The sequence below is a fragment of the Sminthopsis crassicaudata genome, chromosome 2 (genome assembly GCF_048593235.1).
Source record: "Sminthopsis crassicaudata isolate SCR6 chromosome 2, ASM4859323v1, whole genome shotgun sequence".
NCBI lineage: Eukaryota > Metazoa > Chordata > Mammalia > Dasyuromorphia > Dasyuridae > Sminthopsis > Sminthopsis crassicaudata.
Genome location: NC_133618.1, coordinates 339,183,195 through 339,203,878, shown reverse-complemented (window position 1 = coordinate 339,203,878; position 20,684 = coordinate 339,183,195). Strand labels below are relative to the sequence as shown.

At 32.1% G+C, this 20,684-nt stretch overlaps 1 protein-coding gene across 4 annotated transcripts in view; it reads left to right on the top strand.

The window, feature by feature from the left end:
* Window positions 1-20,684, top strand: part of DDHD1 (DDHD domain containing 1) — a 145,844-nt gene that overhangs the window by 42,103 nt on the left and 83,057 nt on the right. For 2 of the 4 annotated variants that reach the window (XM_074290565.1, XM_074290564.1), the window contains 3 exons: window positions 4,789-4,887; window positions 7,062-7,190; window positions 7,694-7,841. In XM_074290565.1, the coding sequence (XP_074146666.1) occupies window positions 4,789-4,887; window positions 7,062-7,190; window positions 7,694-7,841 (376 nt within the window). The remainder of the gene's footprint in view (window positions 1-4,788; window positions 4,888-7,061; window positions 7,191-7,693; window positions 7,842-20,684) is intronic. The other 2 variants (XM_074290567.1, XM_074290566.1) reach the window with 1 other exon arrangement.

The window sequence follows — 20,684 nt, the reverse complement described above, 5'->3', positions numbered from 1 at the left end:
TATGTTAAACATTATGGAAAGAGAAAGTGGAAATGGACAAATTATGCACACGTGAATTAGCTTCAGTAAATTATGAAACAATGTGTATATATGTATATATTTTTTGTTGTTGTTGTTGAGGCAATTGGGATTAAGTGACTTGCCCAGGGCCACACAGCTAGGAGGTGTTAAGTGTCTGAGACCAGATTTGAACTAAGGTCCTCCTGAATTCAGGGCAGGTGCTCTATCCACTGCGCCCCCTAGCTGCCCCACAATGTAAATATAAAATAGAATAAACTGAATACATAATCTGTGTGTCATGATGTAATAGAAATAGTACTAAATTTCTAAGTCACAAAAGATAGATTTGAATCCTAGTTTTTATTCTCACTGGCTGTGATTGTAGGCATTCTATATAGACATGCGTGTTTACACACATACATAAATGTACAGTTCCCTTCCTCAGATGTCTTATTTGAAATAAAATACTATCTCTTCTGTTTATTTGTGGCTTTTTCTCTGCCTGGGTTATTTAGGTTCACTTTTGACCCTAAAGGAATTAGCTTTATACCCTCCCCCCAAATTAGTAACAGATTTTCTTAATAGTTTCAGGATAGAGTGAACAATATGCAGAATGTATTCATGAAAGCATTAGTTGAATAAAAGAAAGACTCATTTATATTTAAATCAGATGCTTCATTAAATATAATTCTCTATGAAAGGAATAGTATAGTTCTGTATGAAAGGAATAGTATTTGATGTATTTTCAGTCTTTTGCCAGAAAATGTTTATTTAGAAACTTCATATAAATGAAATATGGAGAAATATTGCTTTGAATAGAGTAATTAATAAATCCTTCATATTTAAATATTTCAAGGATTCATTATTTAATCATTGTAATTTCTAAAATTATACCCTTTCCAGATCTCATGAACTGGTAGCTAGCTTTTTGGTAATAAACATTGATGATCAAAGTTAGACTAGTATTTTGCCAAGTAATCAGTCTTTCCAAGGATTAGATCTTGTTGTCCATTTGATATAGTCTTTAAGGACCCAGAGTAACATGGATATTATAATAGGAAATGTAAAAAAAAATATGGAAAATTGGAATGCTTGCCTTCCTGCTTCATTTATGATCTGATTGGTGTTACAGGTCCTTAATGCACTATCTGACAAGCATTGTTTGTCTCTCCATGCCTACTTTCCTAAGTATATATAATTCTTTTCATGCCCGTTTTCTCTTTCTCCTACATAAATGTGTTATAAATAGGAGTTTCTTCCATTTTCTGCTTTGCAATTAGCAGGGAAAAGTGTTTTTTTTGTTTTGTTTTTTTATTTTCCCCTCTAGGCCAGTCTTAAAGTAAGCTTATTTGTTGTGTTTGCTTGTTGGAGTAAGTTAGATTGTTGATTTGAAGTGGGAAAGGAGAGGGAAGTCTTTTGATCCAGTGTGTCATCTTTTCCTTTCCTCTGTTGTTTTCAGGATTGTCTTAGAATTACAGCACATAATAAGAAATGAACTCCTAAGAGAGTGGGGGAATTCTTGATATTAACCACACCTCCTTAGGCTGATGAAGGCAGCTTTGGTGAAATCCTGTATTATATCATAGATTGCTAATCACTGTCTTTTAAACTTATTTTAAATTAAAACCTATTTTACTTTTACTTCCCAAAACTGAAGGATTTTAGAGATTGAAGAAATTTCAGTAGCATTTAATGAAAAACTATCAAGAAATTATATAGCTTCTTCTTGAAGAACTATAGTGAGGAGAATCTAACTAACTAACTAACTAACTAACTAACTAATCTAACTAACTAAAAAAAGTTCTACTTTTTAATAACCCCCTGACATAAAACCAAAATTTACCCCCTTTCATCTTGTTCCTAATTCTTACTTTTCCCATAATAGCTATGCAGTTACTTTTAAAGAAAAAAAAAAATGTTTCCTTTGAGACTACTCCTAGGTCACACACATCCACAATTACTTCAGTTAGTCCTAGTGTGGGATGGTGCCAAGTCCCTTCACCAACCTTACTCCTTTTCTTTGTACTCTCTCCCACTTATCAAGAAGTACTTAGAATGGCAAAGAGTATGACATAATATGTTGAAAGTGGTCTTTCCAGGTGACAGCAGGACTGCCATCTTCTTATTTTTAGAAGCTATGCCTCTTTAAATTTAACTCAAGAGTATATGTTTTTTGCCTAATCACACCACTTGAGGTCCACCAGAACACACAAATTTCTTTCTGACATACTGCTGCCTAACCAAACCTTCCCATATTATACTGGTGAAATTAACCTTTTCAAGCCAAGGACCCACATTTATCTCTATTAGATTTTATCTTAATATCTTCAGTCCAATATTCTAATCTGACAAGATTTTTTTGGATCTTGTGTCAATTTCTGTGTTAGCCATCTGTCCCAAGTTAATGTCATCTGCCTACAATATGATAAACATTTCTTTAGTCAGAGAATTGATAAAAACATTCAATACAAGGTCAAGACAGGTCTTTAGGAGGAACCATATTAGAAATCTTCCAGTTGAGACTAATGTTAATACTATTAATGACTTCTCTTTTGAAGTTAATTTAAAAGCCTAATTATATTACCATGTAACCTTTATCTTTACATCTTTTCCATAAGAATATTATGAGATATTTTGTTAAATGCCTTGCATCTATCCAAGTGGCCTTATCTCCTAGACTACCGGTTTAGTATCCCTGAACAAAAAGGAAAGAAAAAAAATTAGTGTATGCTGGTCTATTCTTTTTGCATCCATATATAATTCAGTATTTTTTCCAATTCTGTAATTATTACAAGGATCCAAAATTGAATTTTATTGAATTAGAATTATATCTTATCTTTTAAACAATTTATTTTGATTCCTTGTTTGGTTTGAATGCAAACATTTTTCTCTACTGTCATTGTATTATTACAGTAAGGGAGTTCATGAACTATTTAAAATGAAATTATCCTAAATGAAACATTCTAGACAGAATGAGGGTTTGAGGGAAATAACATAAGTAATTTTGAGTTGAAATTTGGAGTAGGGAAGAACAAGAAATGGCTCCAATACTGAATGTTTTAAAAAAATTTTTGAAATTTATTAAGTTCTATGTGCTTAATATATCTAATACTCTCCCTGCTAAATTAGGCTCCCCTTCAAAATAAAATATCTTGGCAAGGGCAGGGACTGAGAGAGGATAGGGTATGAATCAAACATTACTTTTTTACAAAAAAAATTTTACAAAAAAAAAAAAACTTAATTACTATGAATACACAGGCATACTGAAAGTTAGTTTATTTTTTGTTAGTATGAGATAAGTCATATTATCTAGATATTTCCCATTTGTTTTCTTAAAATAATGGAAATAAAAATGTGTATTTCTATTTGTAATTTGAAATATTTTTAGTTGTATTTTTTCTTCAATTTGATCTGCTTTGAGACTATTTGACACATTCTTTCAAGATAGCAATTTATTGGCAATAGCCCCTCTTTCCAGTTATAAGTAATAGAGCTTTCTCATGACTAGAAGGCACATGAAAGAAGAAACATTTTTAATGACAACATTTAATTTCACTCGCATGTTTTCACTTCTCTATTTCGATTAGTGTTATTTTTGTAATAGTAATACATTATTTTTTGCTTTTTTTTTTTTTTTTTTTTTTTTGTCCTGGTTTTTAGCTTTCATGCTTCTTAAAAATACTTTAGTTTATTAAATCTTAAACTTCATAAGTTTCTTTTTCTTTGAATAACCAAAAATTTTGAGTAAAGTTCAAGCCTGTATTTTATATGTATAATACCGCACAATAAAAAAACTATTGGTTTTAATTTTTTGAGTTGTATTTAAATTTTCTTCTTTAATGCCATTTTTAGGTAGGAGAGGTTGAGGTTGAAAAATCTAACACCTGAATATAAATGTAAATTAAATTCTACATATCCTATTGTTCATTAACTGAATATGTCAGATGTTACATTGTAAGGTCAGACTTTAAATGCATTTTAAAATGTTTATCTTTTGGTAATTATGTCAAAAGAAACTATGGTTGACTTGGGTTTATTTACGCATTGCCAAATATGATGCATCCTTTTATTGTTTGATTCATGTTTATGTGAATTCATGTTTATTCCTGCCAGCAGCTTTCACTAAGGAATATGATAATAGTTTTGGTGTTCTGTGTTATGGTTATTTTTTTTATTTTTTATTATGCCCCTTTGCTTAAAATACATATTTTAAAAATCTTTAACAATTTGGCTGGTCTTGTGAAAAATAACTGTCCTTAACTACTGTTGTACTTTGGTAATGCAAAGGGAATCCCAACAAAACACCTAAAAGCATCTTAATTTTCTCAGTGAAGCTTTTGTAGAAATGTTAAAAATGTATTAACTGAATTCATAATTTATTCATCAGCCTTTTGCTAAGTCATTTATATATATTTGGTACATGTAAATAACCTTAATGGGTGGGAAGGTAAGCATTTAAAAAGAGAATTTTGAATTATACATGTACACAAAAATGATATTCTTTTATATATGTTTTGTGAAGCTTCTAACTGCACTAATCACATGGTTTGTTTTAGCTAAAGATTTTAGATGCCATGTTTATTTTTTATTTTCTCAGTTAAAGCAAGATGATATATTTGATAAACATTATGAAAATGTTCTTTTACTTCTGTAATTGTAATTAGATATTGTATAAATTAATCATTTAAATAATGTTTATTCAATATAATTCATCACACTACAACAAAGAGACAAAATAACACCCTCATTTAAAATTTACTTTGAAGCACAGTGTTTTTACTTTCTTAGTTGTCTACCACCTCCCTCCCTTCTCCCTCCCTTTGTTCAAATGGAGAGGATATAAGGAGAGTACAGATGCTGCATGTCTTAAGCGAAAGCGATCCCAAGGTACAGTAATTTGTAGTTTGTTTTTTCTCCATGTAGTTATATTCCTGGCTTTTGGCATTCAGTTTTTTTTTGTTTTGTTTTTTTGTTTTTTTTTTTTTTTGGTAAAGTATTCTGGAAGATTAATTCATTGGCTTTTTAGGCAAGTAATGTGTGTATAAATTCTTAGGAATTAGTTGTCCTTGTGCCTTTTGTGTATTTTTAGCCTATTGTTATTTAGTTGTAGAGATATTCATACATTATAATTAAGATGTGTAGTTTTAACAGTGTTGAAGTTATTGAGACATTTGGGTCAAAACTACCTAAAGAGTAGCCAATTTTTATCATTATCCTGATAATGTGAAACATGTTTTTAGTGGGGTTTTTTGTTGTTGTTTGTTTGTGGGGTTTCTTTTTGCATTTTCAGTAATATAAAGATACTTACTATTAAGAGACATTTTATGGAAAAATTTAGATGGGGTTAGAAAGTAATTTATCTTTATAATTTGTTAAATAATTTTCTAAATGATTTTAAAGCAAAACTTTTAGAACAAAATATTGGAATATTTTCCTTATATACAAGTCTAAGTTTGTCTGCCCATCCTTTCCTCACAAATAAAAATAAACAGTAGTACAGTTGTTTACATTAATTTAAATTTTGTCTTATACGCATTGTTAATAGCATCATTAGGCAAATTTTGTAAGGCACATTAAAAGAAGTTAACTTCCACATAGGAAAGACTTTTTAAAATTTATTTTGTAAGTTATCCCAAAGGATCATGTTTGATTGGTTTCAATATACTGCAGCTCTGAACTTCTGAGCTCAGTTAGTGTCTGCTAGCTTCAATCTTCCCAGTGATAGGGATTACAGTATTGTATTACTCTGTCTAGCCATACATTTTTTCTAGTGAAAATTCTTCATTGGATACTCAAAAGCTTAGCCTTGCCACCAAAAAAAAAAAAAAAAAAAAAAAAGTAATTGCACAGCAAGCCAGCCTCTTTCAGCTTTTCTTTTTTCCTCTACAAAATGGAGTTTAAATTTACTGCTTCAGAAGGATTTTGTGAGGAAAAAAATAGAGTTTATAGATTATAGATGCATGAGCCCTGCTCCCCATGGTTATCCAAAAATTAGTATATAGATTTTTTTTTTTACCTGCATGTTTAAGAATAGAACAATCCTTTTTTTTTTTTTTTTTGAGTCAGAAAATACTGCTACGTAGTAATAGTATTGTTAATAGTCCAGATCTAGAGTTAAATGACTATTTATTAGTGTTCATACTAATGCTTTGAATCTGGCAAAATAAAGCAATATTTCTTTAATTTTTTTCCTTTAAATACTTAAATAAATTTAAAATTCTTCCTTCAATCCAAACCTAAATGTTTTTATTGGGACAAGAATTAACATTTAAATTAATAAGTTAAACATCTAAAAATCAATTTGCTATAAATAGTCACTTTTGTAGCCATGCGGAGTATGCTAAATAAATAGTAAAAAGAACAAAAATGTTTTTTATTTTACCTTTTTTTTTTTTTTTTTTTTTTTTTTTTTAACTTATTGTTAGGGAGATCAGACTGGTAATTAGAAAGAAACCTGTTCATCATATTGGTATTCATCTCCTAGACAGATAACTCTCTTAAAAAGGCATATTGAATGTATTTTAATTATTTAGTTAACTACCTCCCATATGGTGTGAGCTTTCTTCAGGTTAGAAGACACAATCTTGTAGCAGAAAAAAGTTCCTAAATATGTAGTGTAAGTAGGCTAAAATTGTTTCTGAATTTCGAACCCAAATTGTAACCTTGTCTGATATTGTCCTATCTTTACTATATCTATTAAAACTAAGGCTTAAATTACAGAAGAAAATCTATAAAATGAATCAGGATCCAAGAATAAATTAATTATAAAGATAAAATTGTCATGCCATTAATCTGAATCATTTTAGGCCTAAGATGGGACAATAAAAATGAGATACTGCTTTTGAATTCCCTGATGTCTAAGAATTTTATATTTACAAACAGTTGAAAGGGTAAACTACAAAGGCTGTTCCAATTTATTCAGCATATTAAATGATGTATCTAATATTCATCCATTCAGAGTTATGAACTAATTTAGCAAAATACTGAGTTGTTTTGATGATTTTCATATAAATATAAAGATTGCTCCCCTTTTTTTGTTTTGTTTTGTTTTTATTCAACAGCTATTCATAGTTTAAAGTTGAGTCGGAACCATGTGGATTGGCATAGTGTGGATGAGGTATATCTTTACAGTGATGCAACAACATCTAAAATTGCAAGAACAGTAACACAAAAGCTGGGTTTTTCTAAAGGTAATATATTTTCATTTTTACTCAAATGGAAAAAGTTATTTTTCCCATTCTTAAAAAATATTTAATGAAGAATTCACATTTTCATAAATATTTGTAATTGTTTCTACTGTTTTATTTATTAGTGACTTAGCTGCTCTGTATCATAATTTAAGAATAAGTATTTAAAGAAATAAAGCTGAACTAGTAATTTTAATGCTTTGTAAAATAGTCAAAAGTTTTTATAGAGCTAAAAATATGTGGAAATAATGTTGACAATAGCAAAAAAACCTTTTACAATGCATTTAAGATATACTATAGTTATTTTCACAACAATCTTTTGAAATTTTTACTAAAAATATTCCAAGCAAGTTTAATATGTGTTTAGATTTTACACATGAGTCTGGTATCACAGAATGAAATTTTGAGTCAGGTTGTAGTTTTTGTTAAAATTTTCAGATATAAGTAAAAAATGCCACTTATTTTAGATTAAACTATTGACCTTAAGAGTCATGACTTTTCCACAGCTTCAAGTAGTGGGACCAGACTCCATCGAGGTTATGTAGAAGAAGCTACCTTAGAAGACAAGCCCTCACAGACTACTCATATTGTATTTGTTGTGCATGGCATTGGGCAGAAAATGGACCAAGGAAGAATAATAAAAAATACAGCCATGTGAGTTTTTATGCATATATTTCATAACTGCTGTGCTGGTCTAAATCTCTATCTGATCTCTTAAACTCAAGACTTAGTGAGATATTAACAGTGTCTTGTTTCTTCTTTTTTTTTCTTATTAAAGCTTTTATTTACAAAGCATATGCATGGGTAATTTTTCCAACATTGACCCTTGCATATCCTTTTGTTCCAAATTTTCCCGTCTTTCCCCCACCTCCTCCCCTAGCTGACAGGTAGTTCAATATATGTTAAATATATTGAAATACATGTTAATACATGTTAAATCATATATATACATATATATATATATATTTTTTTTTTTTATATCCATACACACACAGTTACCTTGTTTTATAAGAAAAATCAGATCAAGACAGAAGGAAAAGAAAAACTGAGAAAGAAAACAAAAATGCAAGCAAATTAAAAACAGAGAAAGTAAGAATACTATGTTGTGTTCCACACTCTGTTCCCATGGTTCTCTCTCAGGGTGTAGATGGCTCTCTTCATCACTGCACAAGTGGAACTGGTTTGAATTATCTCAATGTTGAAGAGAGCCACTTCCATCAGAATTGATTGTCGGATAGTCTTATGTTTGCCTTGTATAATGATTTCCTGGTTCTGCTCATTTCACTTAGTATCAGTTCATGTAGGTCTCTCCAAGCCATTTTGAGAGTTCTTGTTTCAAGTTTCTTCAGTACCAACTATCATTTAAAAAAAAAAAAAAAAAAAACCTTTTTGTTTTTTAAGGTGATGGAAGGCAGGGAGGAACTGTACTTTTATTTAATTACTAAAGGTATATAGGGCCTAAGATGAAAATAGATTAAAAACATCAAAACCTATATTCATTCTGTTTAAACTGGAATAATTTGAAATTGAAGTAGAAGAATCAAAACATTTTTTCAATTACTAATTAATTGAAATACTATAATGGAAATGTAATCTCATTAATCTTAATTATTTCCTTCATTTGTGAATCATGCCTTCTCATACTAGTAGATTCTTCACAGAGGATCTGCCCAGTGTTTTGTAGTTCTTTCTTTCTATGAAAGTCTTTTTTATAATTTTGGTAGAAGTTCAGCACTCTGTGTATATGGTATCTTTATTGATTTTTTTTTATTATTATTATTATCTCCTATTCCTTATGCTACTTCCTCTATATTAATCATTGGTCATTTGTGTTGCAGCCAACTTTATCCTATATCTTACCCTTCCCCTCAAAAGTCAATTCTGAGGGTGGTGACCACTTGTTAGTTGCCTAGGAAGAATATGTATATAAATATATGCACATTTTATATAATAGAATATATGTTGTTATGGAAAATAATGGGGGGGGGAGAAATATATCTTTTACAATGCCAGAATTAATGTCCAAAGTAAAAATTGTATTCTAACTCCAGTTTGAGTTGCCTTTTGCATAATTTCATTACAGAGGAGGAAAAGGAAGTATATCCTGAATTTGAATGATCATGCCACAAATTAATTCTTAACTGGTCTTCCATTGAAATTTTTCTCAAGGAAGGAACTGAAATTTTAGGGTTGAAAGTCAAGTTCTTGTCTTGCCTAGCTACCAGTTCAGTACCTCCTTAAATTTTTGGTCCTGGTTTAGCTCTTAAAAACTTTGAAAGACATATTTTTAATTGTATGGTATAACATACTATTAATTTTGTGTTGGAACAGTTTTTTGAATGTTATACATTGAGAGCATATAGACAAATGAATAAAGACTTGAAATTTTACCCCTAAAATCAAACCTACTGGCTGTTGCATATTAATATAACAATCTGTTTTGTTCACTGATTTTTATCTGAAATAAAACTTGAATTTTTAGAGCACTAATGAACTTTAGAAATCATCTAGTCATTTTCATTTTGGAGAGAGAACATAAATCCAAAGGAGTTAAGTAATTTGTCAAGGATAAGGTCATCTGATCTAACCTCCATCTTTTACTCAAGGAAAATGAGGTGCAGAAAAATTAAGTTACTTGGCCAGTCTTTTCTAGCTAATTTGGACTGAGCCTGAGTTGGGTCTTCTTACTCATTTATTCTGAATATTATTTTTTTATTTGTAGCCTTTTGTCTGAAAATCATTTTTGCATAATCCCAATAGAGATTATTCAAAAGAAATTATATGAATGATGACAGTCCTTCTAATAAAATTCTGAATTTGATGTTGTTATAATATTGAATCTTATACCTATATATATATTCAATATTCAATATTATATAATGTTGTTCACTTGTTTTCAGTTTTGTGTTCAATTCTGTTGACCTCATGTAGGGTTTCTTGGCAAACTTACTGGAATGGTTTGCCATTTTCTTTTTCAGCTCATCTTGCAGACAAGAAAACTTTGGGGATCCCAAAGGTCACACAGTTAGTAAGTGTCTGAAGCCAAATTTGAACTCAGGAAGATAAATCTTCCAGACTTCAGACTTGGCACTGTACCACCTATCTGCCTCAATTATGTATGAGCTTTCCACACAATCAAAGAATAAACAGTCTTTCTGATCTAAACTCTAAGAACTTCCAATTAATGTTAATATAACATAGCAATATTTTATTGCGTTAAAAGGAAATTTTATTCATTGATGTTAAAGCTCAGTTGTGATTTTTAAAAATTAAACAAATTCTTGCTTTCAATACCTTCTCAGTTATTCATTATAACTGTTTCTTGCAGTTTGTACCAGTTTGTTATACAGCATTTATTTTTATTATAATTGTTACAAGTGATATTTAATTTTATTGTTTAGAACAAAAAACTTATGCTTTGTCAAACTCAGGGTGATGAAACATTGCTGTTCAGGTGACTTCATTTGAAAGATAAAATAGAAGAAAATATGTAAATGGAATTAAATAACAGAATTAACATCCATATTTTAGGTTTATTCTACTAAATATTACGGAAGATAAGCAGAGAAAAATGATTCCTTTTACCTTGAAATTTTCATATATATATTTGGAAAGGGGCAAATCCCTTCTGTTCTATTAAGAAGCTATCTGGGACACTGAGTATTTAAGTTGATTGTGGTTATCTATCTAAATTTATGTGTATTTGAGCCACATTCTTAAGGGAAAGCTTTAATCTTTGGCCATTAGTAAAAATTGTTGTATTTTGGTCTTCACGAAAAGTTATAGCTCAAATTCTGAAGTCTTAATTTATTCATAGCAACTTAATAAGTACTTTTGTGCTTATTTAAGTGGAAGAAATTTCAAGCAATTTCCCTTCTGATAATTTTTTTCTCTTAAACTAAAAAAAATATAGAATCGTTGATCTGGAATTAGAAGACATGCATAGCAAGGATATGTATTAAAATGATGTGTTTTATTATTAGAGATATTTTCTATCTCTTTCTACTTTGTTTTTACTGTGATCCAAAGGGAAACTTTTTTTTTTTTTTTTTTTTTTTTTTTTTAATTAAAAAAGGATTTCTTCAGCCCACTGGAAAAAAAATCCTTTTAATAAATTTGTATACTTAAGTAAAGCATATTACCTCGTTATCCATGCTCCCAAAATATATACCAAGATGGATGATATATCCAGAATTGGTAATCTGGAATTGTGATTATTACTTTGATTATAGTTCTTAAATCTTTCAAAGTTAGTTACCCTTACCTGCTATTGTTCCCCTACTAACTTTACTCTTCATTAGTTCATTTAAGTTTTAACCTAGTTTTTCTGAAGTTATCCCATTTCATCCTTTTTTTGTGGCATCAGTGGTATTCTGTTAAGTTCATATGGCATATATTATTTGGCCATTCTCCAGTTTATGGACAACTTAGTTGTCCATCTTAGAGTACAATTTTTAGTACTGTTAAGGCAAAGAAGCACTTTGTATTGTGTAGCACAAAAAAGTTTTCAAAATACTTTACAACTGTCTCATTTCCTCCTTAAGACAACCCTGTAATATTATTTCCATTTTACAAAAAGATACAAGGTAGTAAAGAAGTCTCTCATGGAAAGTAACTAGATTGAAGAATTGAATAATTAGGGTATTTGAGAGAAAATACTTTTTTCCTCTTATGTATGGACCTTTTTCTTCTTTGTATAGGCCTAACAGAGGAATAATTTAGAATCAAAAGTTAGATACAATTCAGTAATTTTAAAGAATTGTTCCAAATTGCTTTCCAGAGTAATGGTAATAGTTCACTGTATTTACCTGGGGACAAACTGAAAGTCTTCTATCTATGTAGGAAGGTCTGCAACTTCCAATTTCTGCTTCATACCCAGTCTCATTGAGTGAAAGATCTCCTCAGACTACATATATACTAGTTCCCTGAGTCTTCCATTCCCTGCTAGAAAGACTGCTAGAGGTTGCCCCAAAGCAACCATCTATATTAGTAAAAAGAATCTTCCATTCCTTCTGTCATCCAGTCATCACTAAGATAAAGTCTCAAGTCAAGATTAAGCTATTTTCCCTTGAGTGTCTTTACTCTGTTAATTCCTCACCAGAGTAATTTGGATTGGAATAAGGGTGGGGAGATTGTTGATAACATGAATTTCAAATGAAAAAAGTTAATAGGGAGCCAGGAATGCTATTAACAGCAAGTAGATAAGAGAAACAAATTAAAGGCATATAGATTGTGGAAAAATAACTCCATAGGACTTGGAAGAGGTGAAGTTAAAAGTCTTTAATTACAGTTACAGAGGCAGCTATTCTATTGAATTGCGGAATCAATAGTTGCCCTTTTTTTAGTACCTGAATGCAAGTTCCTCCCCTGATTCCCCTTTGAGTACCAGAGGTCATAACCTATCAAGAACTTATAATCCCCCAAAGAGAATGTGAATCTTCACACCCCTGACTTCTCTGGAAGATGACAACATCAAAGGAAATGGGAAATCAAATCAGATTAGCAGGTATCTGAAGGGGCTCACTTGAAATAGGTAAACATAAATCCATCAATATGGGAGGTATTCCACATTGCATAATTGCATAAATTACATAAGCACATAGCAATATAACACAGGCTAGAAGTGATGTAACAAATAGCATGAATCAACATGAAAAATTTATACATGTCCATAAGTCCTAGAAATAGTCCAAAAGGAATCCATTGTCCATTAGTTCATGTGCCAGGAATCCACTAATTCCTGCAAGCTTTGAAGTCCTGCAATAATCTCATCAACAATTTTTCATCTCAAGGAATCCAGTGATCCCTGCTGGTTTTCAAGTCCTTTAACAGTCTTATCTTGTGTTAGGGAATCTAATGATTCCTGCAGATCTTGTTCGTAGGTCTTCTCCTTTGTTACCAGATTTTTCTCTTTTTCTATCTCTCTCCAGGTGCTTGTTGCCACCTTAGTTATCACCTTATTTGGACTTAGTTCAATTCTTCCCCTGATTGAGTACTGTCCTATCTGAAGAATCTAATTTCCCCACATGAGGCTCAGTTTCCTCTTCTGATCCCTTAGTAACATCTCTCCCTACACCTCTTATAGAGGTTCTCTACCTCTAATTACATCAACAGTTTCTTATTCTAAATCTCCAATCTTGATTGGAAAAAAGGAAAGGTTAGCAAAACACTGCTTTTTGCCTGGTTTATTTTTCCGTTATCTTTTCTTCCAGAATAGGGTAAATTCCTGGAATTATCCCCAATGTTTCAGGAATTTTTCTTGTAATCAAGAAATGCCATATTTCTTTTTCTTTTTTTTTTTTTTTTTTTTTTTCCTAAGGCTGGGGTTAAGTGACTTTCCCCCAGGGTCACACAGTTAGGAAGTGTTAAGTGTCTGAGACCACATTTGAACTCTGGTGCTCTATGGTGCACCACCTAGGTGCCCCAAAATACCAAATTTCTTAATCATTGCTTTAAAAATTTTGAGCATCTGCTAAGATGTTATTTTAATTTTAATTAGTTAACTTTTTTGTGTAGCCCCCAGCTTGACCAGAGCTAAAGTCCACAGAAAAAAATTGGGCTTTTAAATTTTTCCTGGCATTCTAACTACAATATAGAGTTTTTTTCTTGCTGATTGCATTTTAAATCTTTCCAGCTAACAAAATCTAGCTCACAGAAGAAACATGACACAGACATTCTGCACAAAGATGCAGACAAAAGAAGGTTGTCCCATCTTTGCCAGAAGCCATAAAATTTTTCCAGCAGTTATCCTAAAGCATTTCATCATCTCTGGCATTCCAGAAAAGGTAAAAGGGTGGCAAAGATTCCCTAGGAACTTGGCTGAAAATTCCAAGAATTTCCCAGTCTGGATGGCCCCAGTCAAGGAAAACTTGCTGAGCATGGAGCTCGTGAAGACCCAGACAAATCTTCTTCCAGTGGCTTGGGATGTCCCAGCTATAGAATTGTGGGACAAAAAATTGGGGTACTTACCTTGACAAGGAGGGAATCAAGCCAGGGGAATCCAGACCCTTCCCATACCAGACCATCAAATGTTGAGGTTGGAAAGAGAACCTCAAAAGATTTGGGTCACATACCAGTGTTGTGAGATGTCTTAAAAGAATTTGCACGCTAGTGACAGTGAGGTGGCACAGTGGATAAAGCACCAGCCCTGAAGTCAGGAGGAACTGAGTTTAAATCTGGCCTCAGACACTTAACACATTATTTAGTGTGTGACCCTGGGCAAGTAACTTAGCCAAAAAAAAAAAAAAAAAAAAAAAAAAAAAAAAGAATTTTCAGGCTTGAACCCATTTCCTACTCAAGGGGCAACGTTTATTGTAATTATAAGACGATTTAGCAAAGGAACGGAAGTATTTATCTAGTTCTTTATGTTATAGATAATGCTAATTTTATGGTCCAGAGGTAGGTACCCAGGAGTGGTCTCCAGATTTGGCTCTCACTGGCCCACAGGTGTGTAACAGTCAACAATGAACTGAGGAGTGATCTATTTACTGTTGTGTTTGATCCCTGGGACTACCCTGAGGCCAGGAGATTTCAGAATCAGATTGTTATTCTTTGATTGGGTGTGGGAGTTCCTTGAAGCAGACTCCCTTGCCAAGAAGATTTAGAATTCTTAGAACTAAAGCTCCCTAAGGTCAGGGGACCTCAAAATCATTGCTATCTCTCCTAAAAGCTGTATTACATCAATTCAATTTCAAAATACTCTTTAAGAAATGAGGAACATCTTAAATAGTTGAAGGAACATTCAGTGCTTATTGCTAGATCATGCCAATAAAAGTGGCTTTAGTAACAGTTAATTTATAGTTTAATGCGATACCAAACTTATTATACATGCAATGTATAAGAAAATGAAAACTTCTAAAATCTCTATATTTTTTCTTTTTCAAAACAATTTCTATGGCATCACTTTGGAGCTGCTGTCCCTTCTCTCCCTTTTTTATGCTTTGTTTCACTCTTTGAAGTATAAATTCCTGTAAAAAGTAGAAAAGCTAGCAGATATCATGCCGTGATTGGAATTTTTCTAGATCTCTGATTATGCGCAGTCTATTAATATCCTTCATCCTCCCTTTGTAAGAAATAAAATATCTTATCAAGAACTCCACTGACTCACTGATAAATGCTAGAAAGATGTATTTTTATGTTTTTGTAAAAATGGGTGCCTAGATGAGTAGACACAGCTTTGAAACTCTAAAGGCAACATCCTATTTCCTCTCCTGATTGCTCATTAATAGAAGTTATACAGCTTGAATCTTCCCCTTACTACTTTGCCAATTCCTGCCCCCAAGGAGCTTTCATCCTAGAAGAGGGGAACTAATGGAGGAGGCATGGGGCAAAATTTTCAAATATCAGGCCATAACCCCTGAACACAAAAGCCCAGCCCCCAAGGAGCTTACATTCTTTTGGGAGAAGATAATCTCTATCCTTGACTATTTCTTGAGGTCCTTGTGAATTTCAGTTTTCTAATTTATTTCATTTCTCAAATTTGATTTTCATAATTAGAAACCAAAATGTTCATCCATTTCTCACACTTTTGGTCATTCTTTTTTTGCTATGAATTCTCTGGATTTATGCCCTAGCACCTATGAGGATCTCCTTTGTCCATGGAAGCTTTGATTCCTTTCATTTTGACATAAAATATTGCACCAGAAGAGACAATACACCCTGAAGTAGTGGTCTTTCTAAGCCCCAAATTCTTGTTGGTTTTACTTATTCTTGGGACCCTATCTCCCTTAATAGAATATAATTCCCCCATAGAAATGTTCTTCAGTGGGTTCTCCTCCCACTAAAGAATTGAAATCTTTCCTTTCTTTTTCTCTTTTCTAATTCTTCCCTTTGCTTTTTACCCATTCTCTTTTTCCTGAGATACAACAGGATTGATTTTCCCTTTGCTATTGACTTAATTAAGGTAGTTTAGACTTCCTTTTATATTTTGTTTCCCCTTTTAGGCACCCTCCCATTGCTTAGTGTAAACTCTTTTACTCCACAAAAAAGAAACAATTTATCTGTAGATAGGGATTATGTGAGGCTTATTCTAGGGTATTTCAGATTTGTTCTTTGACTATAATTTCCACTGGGGTTCTGCTTTTGCCTTTGTTCCTTGTGTACTTTTTAAAATAAATCTTTTAATGACACCTTGTTTTTTCCCTCTCTTTTTATTTATGTGTTTTTCTAATTTTTTTTTCTTTTTCTGGAATAATTTATTTTCTCCTTTCTTCATTAGTTAATTGTATTTGCCTTCATTGTGCTTATTTTGTGTGAGATATTTGCATAGCAGATTAATCTGTTCACATCTTTTTTCCAAATGTGGAAATTTTTTTTCTAGATTCCTCAGAGGAATGTTTCAAAAATACTTTTATTATTTAACATGCATGTTTTCTCATTGATGAAATTCAGGTTTGCAAGTTATACAAGAATGTTCAGGTCTAGCAATGCCTGTGAGACATTGCTCTTCTGTATCTTCTGGGCCCTACATAGTTTTGTGTCATTGAAATTTTTTTTGTCAAAATTTCTAAGGCAATTGTAGAAATTTGTTTTTTGTTGTAATTGTGGGATTTAACCGCTTTGTTTCTTGGAGTTTGCAACACACAACTTTGTTTCTTTTGTTTTGCCTGGAAATAATCTGTGGATTCTTTCAGTTGGAACTTTTTGTTCTGGGTAATTTTTCTTGAATTATTTTTTGTATTAAGGGTTTATACCTTGTTAAGATTTATGTAACAACACTTATTAACATAAGTTATACCTCTGATTTTTATCTTGTCTTTAAGATTAATGTTTTGCTTATATCAAAATTGTATCTTAACATTGCTTTTTGCTTTTCCTCCAGATTGTCTCTTAACTTGTTCTCTATGTTGTTTCGTTGGAGATATTTACTATCGTGGATTTAAGTTTTTCTATTCTGCTAATTATTTCTGTTTTGCAAGCCTTTATACTTTTATTTTCATCATGCTTATTTTTCTCTTGAACCATTTGGGAACATCCTACTGTGATTCTGTTTAGGTTTTGGGGTTCCTTTTGTCAAGGAACCAAATGATGAGATTAGGGTTCCTAGTGATGAAGTCTAGTGGCAAGTTTGGGGTTCAGAGAACCAAATGAAGAGGTTAGGCTCCCCTACACTCCTTGGGATTCAGCGCATGGGTAGGGAGTTTTAAGGAACCCCGCTCTGGCAGCACAGAGATTCTTCCTACAAACCTGAAAATCTAGATTGATAAAAGAGGTTTATTATAAGCATTGGGAAGTAAAGTTTAGAGAAATTCTGACAGAAGGGCATTAAAATCTCATAAGGGAAATAGGTGAGGGAGATAAAGAGAGGGTAGAACTGGAAGAGAATATTATTCCAGCAGGCAGAGGTTTCCTTGGCATAGCATGGCATGGCATGTTAAGGCCTCTGCAAAGAAATTAGTTTAAAATTGCCGTTTTTTATAAGGAAGTCTTTGGCTACATTCCTAGGCCTGTTTCCCCCTCCCCATGAGACTGGTGGGTGGAGTTGGAATTGAATAGAAAATCTTCAATTGAATAGCATTAGTATCTCCAGCTCCAAACTCAACCAGTCCCACCCAGACAATAGAATGAAGCTGCTTGTCCTCAGGTGAGGTCCCCACAGTGGCAGGATTCTAGGAGAATTTGTCTTTCTAGGGGTTTCAAGTGTTTTACCACATGGCTCAATCCCAAAATCAGAGACAGAAAAAGAGAAAGAGCTTTGGGACTCCCCTCTGCAATTCCATGCTGTCTTTCTGCCTTCTTGATTCATTTAACTGAACCCATCTGGATTCCATTCCCTTTTCCTTCAGGATCTCTTAAACTCATTGGTTCCCTGCCCCAATTTCCTCTGTTTTTTTTACTTTAGATGAGTACTTCTTTGATTCTTATGGCTAAGCACATGCTTCTACCCCAAGAGCTTTGGCGTTGGGGAGCAACTTATTACCCCAGAATAGTGGCATTGGGGCGAATATGTGCTGGCAGAAACTACAGTGACAACAAAGGATATTTGCTAAATAGACTTTAGATCAAAGGCCCATCAATGCTATTTTATTGTACTGCTAAAACGAGGAAGCTTAGGGGGCTGGGGGTGACAGTGAAAAGGTTCTTGATATCATGGAAACCCGTCTAATTACTTTATTTCTTGTGTTTATAATTCTTATTTTGAAAAGTTTTGAGATGTGAAGTCTTTCATTTTATTGATTATTTAATCCAATAATCTTTATTTGTTTTCCTTTTTTTCTTAAAAACCCTTCCTTACAATCCATACTTTGATTTTAGTGTTTGTTTTGCTTATGACTAATTCCTCCCTGAAACTTTCCCTTTATTACTCCTATTATACACTTATTCAGTTCATGTGAAATGAGATTCCCACCCATCCTATCCCCTTTCCTTGTTTGTAAAGTTGTCCTCTTATACACTCAGATTATGTAAAATACTAAATCCCTTCTTCCCCCTTCTTCCTTCTTCTTTTGCAGATTTCTTTACCATATCTTTCCTTTGCTTTGTTTTGTTTTAAGATCTCGAAAATATAACAAAACTTCTAACCTCTTATTGAACTTTATGATACAGTCATAATCTGATCTCTAAACCAGGGAGAGAGAAAGCAAAGAAAAAATGGTACTCAGTATCTCTAATTAATTGTCATTGCTAAATTATTCAATTAGATGTTAGCAAAAAGTCTACAATAATATATTAAAAATTAAGTACTATTATTCTGCAAGGCTTATACTAGGAAAAGAAAGAAAAGAAAGGAATAAATAGCCCACTTGTTAATATAGTAAGTATTATCTTTCTAAAACCAAGAACTGCATCTATTACAAGTATTGTAAAGGGGAAACACTGGGGGAATTTGCAGTAAAATCAGGGATAAGGATGACCATAGTTACTATAATTATTTGATGCAGTACTAGAAATGCTGTCGTTAGGGCAACAGGATGAGAAAAAGAAGTTGAAATAATAAACCATTGGTAAAGAAGAAACAAAATTACTGCTTTTTTTTTTTTTTTTTTTTTTTTTTCAGATGAATGGTTACTTCTCAGAAAAATGGCAGGCTATCTATAATAGTATGAAATAACACTTCAAATTGCTCATAATGATTAGAGAAATGCAAATTAAAATAGCTGAGTCTCTACCACAGTATATATCTGATTGACAAAGATGCAAAAAACAAAAATGATAATTTTTGAAGGAGCTCACTTTACAGTGCATCCAAAAGTCCTTAAAATGTACATGTAGTCTTTGACCCAACAATACTGTTCTCGATCCCAGTATTAAAAACTGTTAATAGACCTGTTTTGTACAAAAATATAGTAAGCACTTTTTTGAACTAGAATAAAAAGTAGATGCCCATCATTTGGAGGATGGCTTAACAAATTGTGGTATGTAAATATCATGGAATAATATTATGCACAACGAAATGTTAAACCTACGTAAACATAGGAAATATATAAACAGTAAATTGTATTTTATTATAATATAAAATAAATATTATATAAACATAGTAAAATGAGCAAAACAAGGAAAGTAGTTTGTACAATTCCTACAACATAAGTTCAAATAATTTTGAAAAACTTAAGATCCTAAGTCACTATGACCTAGAAGTGAAGTGAAGGTTCATCTAGATTATTTATTACCTTTTATATCTAGGCAAAAAAAAAAAAAGTTTTCTTCTGATGTTTTTTTAAAAACACTTATTTATACTTATTTATTGATTACTAAAAGGTGCTGTCGGAAGAGGGGAATGAAGTGGTAATGGATAGGGTACTTCTGAAGTATTCATCTTCCTGAGTTCAAATCTGCCCTCAGATGATTGGGAAAGTCATTTAACCTTGTTCGTTCAGTTTCCTCATCTGTAAAATGAGCTAGAGAAGGAAATGGGCAAACTCCACTTTTTTGCCAAGAAAACCTGAAATAGTTTCACAGATTGTTAGGCACAACTGAAAAACAAGTAAACAGCCACCAGCCACAGTAGGCTTGCTAGGCACATTTTATCAGACATAATCTATTTGCTTTGCTTTAACCCTATCAAAACTTCCAAATCTTCATCTCCCTTCTTTATATATATATATATATATATATATATATATATATATATATATATATATATATATATATATATATATAATGTAAATAGGAGGGTTGGACTGGGATGGGGTATGGAAGTCAAGGAGCTTGACTCCTGAGGAAAGTAGAAACAAATCTTGCAGAAGGTAGGATTTTACCTGTCTTGAAGCATATGTGGAGACCAGTGAAGAGGGAAAGTAATCTAAGCATGGAAGATAACCAATGGTAAGATAAATCATGCATGCTAAACACTAAGAAAGACATTTTCACTGAATTATAGAGTACGGAGTAAAGAAATAAAATGTAAGAATATTGAAAAAGAAGAAAGTGACCAGGTTTTATGTGTAGTCCTGGAAAAGACTATTATTGGAATTGGTTGAATTTGGCAAGGGAGACTATAAAAATTATCAGCCCTATGCTTTAAGATGATTACTTTAGTAGCTAATTAGAGAATGGAAT